The sequence below is a fragment of the Corylus avellana genome, chromosome 2 (genome assembly GCF_965113065.1).
Source record: "Corylus avellana chromosome 2, dhCorAvel1.hap1.2, whole genome shotgun sequence".
Taxonomy (NCBI): domain Eukaryota; kingdom Viridiplantae; phylum Streptophyta; class Magnoliopsida; order Fagales; family Betulaceae; genus Corylus; species Corylus avellana.
This window is the reverse complement of record NC_142491.1, coordinates 28,953,755-28,963,296: the sequence shown is the minus strand read 5'-3', so window position 1 is coordinate 28,963,296 and position 9,542 is coordinate 28,953,755. Positions and strand designations below refer to the sequence as shown.

Genomic DNA, 9,542 nt, shown 5'->3' with positions numbered 1-9,542 from the left:
CTGAAATGATCAAGCCCATGAAGGCAAACAAACTGGGCTAAGTATAGATATAAAATATTAACAAAAAGTAAAACTCTTTTCTTTTCTTTTCTTTCCTTTTCTTTTGCAAGCATCATCAATAAAATCATCCTCAATGTTTCATGGAGTATTAAATGCTATAAATAATCGAAAAGGGATTGTAATAAACAAAACCAAGAGAGCGAAGAGAATGTTGGATTAAAGCAAACCTGGTTGTTGTAAAGGTTTTCATTGTCAATGTCTTCAAGGGACCAAGAAAGAACAATATCTAGGAAACCATGATCATTAGCAAGTGCTGCTCTCTTTGTTTTTGAGCTTTCTCCCATCATCGTTTCCACTCTTCCTTTCTTCTGATCTGCAGGCAATTATATCAATCAATGATTTGGAAACCTTAAAAACTCTTTACAACAAGCTAGATATGTAGTAGTAGGAGAGAAATGAAGGGGGAATTCTTAACAAGAAAGCAATGAACTTTCAAAGGAGAAGGCAACTAGGAATCATCACTACAAAGGTAAAGGTAAAAAAGAAAGTTCTTTGGGCAGGTCTTCTCATTTCCTGATACCTTGTTGACCTTTAAAGCTCCTTCCTTTTCCTCGTACTATACAGTCTTTATTGTGTTCTTGGAATTTTCAAACTTGTTTGGTCGGTCGGAAAAGAAAATTAAAGGACATGTCACTTGGACAGTGTGATAAATGATTTTGGCAGGGCAAAGCAATCTCCCATTCTCTTATGTTTTTTTACATCACATTAATTATTTTTTATTATAATTTAAATAAAAAATTATTATAAAATAAATTTTTTACTTTTTTTATATTAAATATTTTTACTTTTTTATTTTTTCAAAAATAGTATTCTGACTTTTTTTAACACTAACTAATTTTTAATACAGTACAAAACCAATGCCATAAAAAAGTTTGTCAAACACACCAGGGAAATCCGCTCCATGGTTAATATACTAAAAAAAAAAATGAGGAAATTATATATATCACTCACCGTCGCTTTCAATTGATAATTTTTTTTTTTTTTTTTTTTTTGATATGACTATGAAGGAGAAGCTGAAGAGTGTGAAGAAGGCACAGATAAAAAGCTTCAACAACCAGAGGAATCCGTTGCAAAGGTCTCCATCTCGGAAAAAAAATGAAACGAAAAAAAGTCGGGTAAAGTGTAATGTGTGGGCCCTTCCACGTCATCAAGGTATCGTCATACTATGACGTCTATAGCTAATGCTAGTATGAAATGGTGGAATTGACCCGATCTATGTTTTCTCTTTTCTTTATTATTAAAAAAGAAAAACAAAAATAAAGTATACCTTCTATATATTCCTTTCATTTAGACCAAATAATATTTAGTAAGGGTGTATGTTACACATAAACCCACCGCCCGAGCCCACAGGTCATCTCAAGCCCGCGGGTTAAGGGCCCATAAGCCCAAGAAAGCCCGGCACATCCAAACGTGCTCACCAAATGTGCCCAATGCAAAACAATGGATATGACGTCGTCCCATACGCTCTCGGACAACCAGAATCCAGGCACAGGATCACTATGAACCTCCTACACTTGACGTCCGGATACACAAACAGCCTGCGCCTAGCAGGATCACCGGGACGGTTACGATCTTGCTCTTAAAGCCACCTCGTAGGTATAGGCAATCATCGGATCAACGTATGTAACGGCCTCCTATCGGTCGTAAAGAGAGGGAACACAAGCATTAACATTTCCTACCGTTACGACCAAATCCCGGATCCTCCGCACGGCCATCATAACCACCTCCGCATGCTCAACTATAAAAGGCCTCACTTCGAAGGTATGAAGGACCACGAATTCGCATACTAAGCTAATATACATAATGACTTAAGCATCGGAGGAGGAACCACCAGCCAACACCCGGCGTATCCTCTTAATGTGTGCTTTGGTTTTGCAGCTTTACTAAAAGACTCATAGAAATGCGAACAACGAGAGGTGTAGCTCGAAGACTTGGGCCCCCTTTGATTCACCATGCCGAAAAACTGCTTCAATAGTTTGGCACCATCTATGGGGACGACTATTCGTTCTTATAAAAATAAATATCCGCAGCAATGGTGAATACAAGGTCAAGAAGCCGAGCTCGCACCGAAGAACTACCGGCGCAAGATAATCAGAGACCCCACCGACGCATCAGAATGCCAGGGACAAAGAGCACATTGCTTCACTCGAAGCACAAATGGCGCTTCTGATCCAGCAGTATGAGGAGCTGCGGCTCCGATTTCTGTCTCCATCTCAAGTCAATCAGGCTGAACAGTCAGATGGGCTAAAAAACCACGATCATCACTCTGATGACTAGAACCTCCACTCTGATGACCAGAACCTCCACTCTGATGGTCACAGCAATAAAGGCGAGAGTCGCCCTCCCCCACGCAACCATACTCGCAAAGGTGAAAACTCCCATAAAACGGCGGAACCACTACCAATCACAGCTCCGCAAGGGGAGGTAGACAAATCATTGGCAGAGCTTAAAACTAAGCTAGAAGCCATGGAGAAGAAAGAGAAGTACAAGGCTGCAGTGGTGAGCAAGCTCTTCGCTGGGACGGAGACACCCTTCACCAAACAAGTGATCGATCATCCACTCCCCCACAAGTTCAAAACACCCAAATTCCAAGCTACAGTGGAGTTGGAGATCCAATCGAGCATCTGAAGAACTATCGGATACATCTGACGCTGCATGCCATTCCCGACGAGATAGCATGCAGAGCCTTCTTGACTACACTCTCGGGAAACACTAGGGAATGGTTCCGAAGCTTAGCCCCTAATTCTGTGGCTACCTTCGAGGATCTAGCTCAGATTTTTCTCACCCATTTCCTAGGTTCCAGAGAAAGGAAGAAACCGTCCAGGTACCTATTGACACTCCACCAACGAGAAGGGGAGAGTTTAAAGGAATTTATGATTCGGTTTAACACCAAAAAATTGAAGGTGGAAAATCCTACGGATGGTGTAATCTTCTCCGCCATCTACAATGGAATCTCGCCTGACGAGCCCGTGGCGAGGAAGATCGCAAGAAAGCAACCAAACACCCTCCAGGAGCTACTGGAAAAAGTAAAGGAGTTTATTAATGAAAAGGAGACCTTGAAGGCCATGAGGTCGGCCCAAAAAACTCCTAAGAAGTTGGAAGAAAAGAAGAGGAAAGATGTACCAAGGTTCGACGCCCCAAAGCATTTCAAGAAGAAGTTTAGTAATCACAACTTCACTCCACTCAATGCCAACGTTTCCGAGGTCCTGATGGAGATCAAGAAGGATCCAGAATACCGAAGACCTCTCGGGGCCCCGCAGAATCAGAACTCAGATCGGTATTGCGAGTTCCACTAGGTCACCGGGCATTACACAAAGGGCTGCATCGCCTTGTGGCACCTCATTGAAAAGTTTATCCAAAATGGTAAACTTGTGCGATTCTTGGGAGAACAACGGAGAGCGGCTCCACCTCGGGAAAACTTCGTCTGAGAAATACACTACCTTCCTCCTAAGAATCAATAGTCGCAAGAACGGTACCGAAGCAGAAGCTCTAACCGCCGAAACCAGGCCAGGTATCCTCGGGAAGAGAGAGTAAGGCGAGAAGAGCACCAAGGAAGGCCAATGCGCCCAACCCATGAGCCTCAACATCAAGCTAACCTCCGAGAAATCTGCACCGTAATTGGAGGATTCGTCGGGGGAGGAGAATCAGGGAAAGCGAGGAAGGCTAACGCCCGACAATTGGAAGGCTCTCACGAAATCTATATTGTCGGGAGGCCCGTGAAGCAGTCCTGAAGAAGCGAGATGGTGATCGGATTCTCGAATGCGAACTACCTGGGTATCTCGCACCCACACACGGACGCCTTGGTTATCACCCTAACGGTGGCAAATTATAACGTCCACCACATCCTGGTGGACAATGGAAGCTCGGCAGACATCCTGTATTGGTCTACATTTAAGAAGCTGAATCTGGGACGGGAGAAAATCGTCCCAACCAACTGCCCCTTGATGGTATTCGCGGGGGAACAAGTACAGTCGGTCAGATCAATTGAGCTACCGGTCACAGCCGGGTCATACCCAAGACAGGCATCTATAATGGTATGTTTCCTATTAGTCAATCGACCTTCAGCTTACAATGCCATTATCGGGAGGACGACTCTCAATGAACTAAGAGCCATCACATCAAACCCCACACCTCAAGGTGAAGTTCTCGACGAATCACGTAGTCGGGAAAATTAGGGGTGATCAACGGGCAGCCCGGCAGTGTTATAATATTTCTATGAAGGAATACCCGAAAATCCTAGCCCCGAGGTACGCTAGTAAGGAGGAAAGATAGCAATTAAAGGACGGTGAACCAGTTGAAGATCTTAAGGAATTCTCGGTCGGCGAACCCGACAGAATTATCAAAATTGGGTCCCAACTAGACCCAATCACCAAGAAAGAGCTCGAGTCCTTCCACCACAGTAACTGCGATGTATTCACCTGGAGTCATGACAACATGCCCAGAATAGCACCTTCAGTCATGGTGCACAAGCTAAACACTGACCCTAATTTCAAACCAGTACAACATAAGCAAAGGGGATACTCAGTTGAAAAAAGTAGAGTGGCCGTTGAAGAAGTCAAGAAATTACAGGAAGCCGGATTCATCAAGGAAATCCAGTACACCACTTGGTTGGCGAATGTGGTGCTGGTGAAGAAGTCAAGCGGGAAATGGAGGATGTGTGTTGATTTCACAGATCTCAACAAAGTGTGCCCCAAAGACAACTATCTCTTGCCTTGAATCGACCAGCTTGTGGACTCAACTTCAGGACATGAGCTGCTAAGCTTTATGGATGCATTCTCCGGATACAACCAGATTTCTATGCCTGAGTCCGACCAAGAAAAAACGGCTTTCATGACCAACACGGATCTATAATTCTACCGAGTCATGCCATTCAGACTGAAAAATGCAAGAGCTACATACCAACGGTTGGTCAACAAAATGTTTCGCAAGCAAATTGGATGAAACATGGAGGTATATGTAGACGATATGCTGGTAAAAAGTATACGGGCTGTCAATCACGTAGCGGACCTAGCCGAGGCATTTGATATGCTAAGGCACTATGGGATGAAGCTCAATCCCTCTAAGTGTGCATTCGGAGTAGCTTCGGGCAAGTTTCTCGAGTTCATCATCTCCCGAAAGGGAATTAAAGCTAACCCCGAGAAAATCAAGGCGATCCTAGACATGCAAGCGCCTCAAAGCACAAAGCAACTTCAACAGCTGACAGGCAGAATAGCAGCATTGAATCGGTTCATCTCTCGCTCGACCGACAAGTGTCTTCCCTTCTTCAAAATCCTAAAGAAAGCCTTCTCTTGGAGTCCAGAGTGCGACAAAGCTTTCCAGGCATTGAAAGAATACCTGGTCAGCCTATTGTTACTTAGCCAACCGGTTGAAGGGGAAGCTTTATACCTGTATTTGGCGGTATCTCCATCAGCTATAAGCTCGGCCTTAATCCGAGAAGAGCAAGGAGTACAAAAGCCTGTCTACTTCGTCAACAATGCCCTGCACGGTGCCGAAGAATGATACCCGTGGATCGAGAAGTTAGCATTCGCTTTGGTAACATCCTCCTGGAGGTTGAGGCCATATTTTCAGGCGCACATAATCAAGGTATTGATTGAGTATTCCTTACGAAAAATCCTACAAAAGCCAGATTTATTAGGGAGATTAGTCAATTGGGCCATAGAACTTGGAGAATTAGACATAGAAATCCGAGAACATCCTTGAAAGGGCAATCGTTAGCCGATTTCTTGGCCTAATTTTATGACGTCTCCGAGGAAGAAGGAGCCAATCCGGGAGAGACATGAGTAGCATCTATAGACGGGTCCTCAACTCGAAAATGCAGCAGGATCGGAGTGGTGCTCGAAGGACCCGACAGTGAAAAATGTGAAGCAGTTGTACAGCTAAAGTTTAGCACCACCAACAACGAGGCTGAAGATGAGGCCATGATCCTCGGTATGAACATGGCAAGAGAAATGGGGGTCAAAAACTTGGAGGTTAGAAGCGAATCCTAGGTAGTGGTCGGACACGTTCGGAACAAATATGAGGCTCGGGGAAGCAAAATGAAGAAATATTTGGCAAAGATGAAGGAGATCATGGAATCTTTCAACAAGATAATCTTTACAAAGGTTCCTAGAGAAGAAAACTCGCAAGCAGACGCCCTAGCTCTATGGGCTCCGCAGCCGAGGAAGAAATCATAACGGTCGATTGCCCAGTCCAAAAACTAGCCGAACCTTCAATTAGCCAAACAAATCAAGTGGCGTGCATTGAGGAGAAAGAGCAGTGTCCAAATTGGGGGCGTGACATCCTACAGTTTCTCAAGGAGTGCAAGCTGCCATCCGATAACAAACTAGCACGGAAGATCTGCATCCAAGCAGCACGGTACACGCTAGTTGATGGTGTTCTGTATCGAAGGGGTTACACCCTCCCTCTGCTCAAATGCCTATCCAAAGATGAGGCCACATACGTGCTCAGAGAAATTCATAAGAGGGTGTGCGGTAGCCACTCGGGAGGGAGAATGCTAGCCCATAAAGCCATCCGAGCAGGGTATTATTGGCCGAGAATGAATCGAGATTCCCATGAAATGATAAAGTATTGCGACAAATGCCAACGCTTTGACAGAATGCTGGCCAATCCACCCTAAGAATTAAGCCTAGTTTCAACCTTGTGGCCCTTCGCACAATGGGGGGTCGATTTAATGGGCCCACTTCCAATGGGAAAAGGAGGGTGTCGGTCTGTCGTGGTTGCTGTTGATTATTTCACCAAGTAGGCAAAGGCAGAAGCATTGGCTACTATAACCACTGGAAATATAAGGAATTTCCTCAGGAAAGTGATCATATGTCGGTATGGTATCTCGCATGCTTTTGTAACCGATAATGGAAAACAATTCGATTGAAAACCTTTCCAAAGTTGGTGTGCCGAGCTCCATATCAGAAATTATTTCTCATCTCCTAGACATCCTCAGGCCAACGACCACGTAGAAGAAACAAATAAGACTCTGATGAAAACTCTGAAGAAGAAAGTCGAAGACAAGAAAGGAGTGTGGGTAGAGATTCTTCCAGAAGTGCTATGGTCATATAGAACAACCATCCGAACACCAACGGGAGAAACTCCTTTTTCCTTGGCATTCGGATCTGAGGCAGTCATCCCAGTGGAAATCGGCTCGATCAGTTTCCGAGTAAAGCATTACAACCCTGAGATAAACGAAGAAGGAATAAAGCTCAGCTTGGATTTGCTCCAGGAAAAGAGGGACGATGCTCAGGCGATAATGGCAGCCTATCAACAAAGAACAGCCAGATATTTCAACAAAAAGGTCAAGCCGAGGCAGTTCAAGATTGGGGACTGGGTCCTCCAGAAGGTCAGCATAGCCACCTGGGATCCAGCGGCAGGGAAGCTCGGACCAACATAGGAGGGACCATACAAAGTTATTCGAAGCCATAGACAAGGAGCCTATTACCTATAAGATGCAGAAGGAAAGCCACTGCCAAGACACTAAAATGCCGAGCACCTAAAAAAATATTATCAGTAATTTTCCATTGCATTCATTTCTTGTAATTCTTGATTATTTATAAAGATCGATTTATGGCGACTCATTTGAGTGTCGGAAAACCCTTGGTCAAAACGACCATTGGGCCCAGTGACAAATTCCTTGTCTTGCAGGAAGCTCGAAACAAGGGAGAAAATCCTTAACAAAAAAAAATCTCCTCACCTCGAAACAAGGGAGAAAACCCTTGACGAAAAGAAAAATCTCCTTGCCTCGGAACAAGGGAGAAAACCCTTAACGAAAAAAAAGCTCCCATCTCGGGAATTACGGAGTAAATCCTCAGCAAAAAAATCTCCCATCTCGGGAACTAGGGAGTAAACCCTCAGCAAAAAAAATCTCCCACTTCGGAAACTAGGGAGTAAACCCTCAGCAAAAAAAATCCCCACCTCGGGAACCAGGAGGGGTAAACCCTTGACAAAACCCAACTAGGCCCTTAACTAGGAAGATCGAGGATTCATCAAAATATGATATTTTCAAGCACGACAAAACAAACAAACAAAGCCAAAAGACAAAGCACAGCAAAGGAGTCAAAGGTAACCATTTCATTTAAGACTTTGCATCACCAGAAGATCAAGAGTTTGAATTCTCTCCTTCCAACGTCTCAGTAGAAGGAATTCGGGGGGTAATTGTTACACATAAACCCATCGCCCGAGCCCATGGGTCATCCCAAGCCCGCGGGTCAAGGGCCCATGAGCTCAAGAAAGCTCGGTACATCCAAATGGGCTCACCAAATGCGCCCAATGCAAAGCAATGGATACGACGTTGTCCCATACGCTCTCGGACAGCCAGAATCCAGGCATGGGATCACTGTGAACCTCTCGCACTTGACGTCCGGATACACAAATAGCCCGCACCTAGTAGGATCACTGGGACGATTACAATCTTGCTCTTAAAGCCGTCTCGCAGGTACAGGCAATCATCGGATCAACGTATGTAACGGCCTCCTACCGGTCATAAAGAGAGGGAACACAAGCATTAACCCTTCCTGCTGTTACGACCAAATCCCGGATCCTCCGCCTAGCCATCATAACTGCCTCTGCATGCTCAACTATAAAAGGCCTTACTCTGAAGGTATGAAGGACAACGAATTTGCATACTAAGCTAATATACATACTAACTTAAGCATTAGAGGAGGAACCGCCGGCCAACACCTGGCGTATCCGCTTAACGTGTGCTTTGGTTTTATAGATTTACTAAAAGACTCACAGAAACGCGAACCACAAGAGGCGTAGCTAGAAGACTTGGGCCCCCTTTGATTCACCGTGCTAGAAACTGCTTCAACAATGTATAAACAGAGCGGATATAACCGTCTCGTAATCGCATAATCAATTTTGTAAGCGGTTATAAAAACTGTTAACCACCTAGGACGGGACTGTTAGCAATTTTAGGAATAGAAAAAAGTGGTTAATAACCGCTAACCGCCTACCCTTATATATAATAATATAAATATATATTAAAAATTATATTATATACAATAACCACTTTAGACGGTTGCGATTAGCAGTTTTAACCAATAATCGCAACCGCTTGAACACCCCTAAATTATTTAGCAGAGTAGAAGGTTTAAACTATTTTATTAATAAGAGTAAGCTATTTTTCTTGGATCCGGATCCCCTCTCATTAATAAGAAATATGAGATGCTCATATTCCTAATATCAGCCCTATGATGAATCTAAGGGTTCAAAATATCCCAATATCAAAACCCAACACTAAACACAACCACACTAGATTATATATCAAATTTGAATTAAAAAAATTAATTAATTAATTTTTTTAAAACAAATTGATTAAAAGGGGCGGCTCTACCCATCTGGGGGTGGCGCACGACCACCTTTAGGCCATGAGGGTGGCCGCGCGGCCACTCCCATGAAATCGAGGGTGGCATGGGAGTGGCCACGTGGCCACCCCCGATTTGCCGAGAGTGGCCACGCAGCCACCCCATGGCCTAGGGGTGGCCGTGCGCCGC

The 9,542-nt window shown here is 44.3% G+C and overlaps 2 protein-coding genes and 1 pseudogene across 2 annotated transcripts; all 3 read left to right on the top strand.

Moving 5' to 3' along the window:
- Window positions 1-2,481: 2,481 nt before the first annotated feature.
- LOC132167275 (uncharacterized) lies at window positions 2,482-3,488 on the top strand (annotated as a pseudogene).
- A 312-nt stretch (window positions 3,489-3,800) lies between these two features.
- LOC132185359 (uncharacterized) lies at window positions 3,801-4,235 on the top strand. The gene has a single exon (XM_059599143.2). It carries the CDS (start codon window positions 3,801-3,803, stop codon window positions 4,233-4,235), a length of 435 nt encoding a protein of 144 aa, XP_059455126.2.
- A 1,967-nt stretch (window positions 4,236-6,202) lies between these two features.
- On the top strand, window positions 6,203-7,441 carry LOC148587580 (uncharacterized). The gene is made up of 2 exons (XM_088512704.1): window positions 6,203-6,579; window positions 6,988-7,441. The coding sequence occupies exons 1-2, from the start codon at window positions 6,203-6,205 to the stop codon at window positions 7,439-7,441; spliced, it is 831 nt and encodes a 276-aa protein (XP_088368830.1).
- The last annotated feature ends 2,101 nt before the right edge of the window (window positions 7,442-9,542 follow it).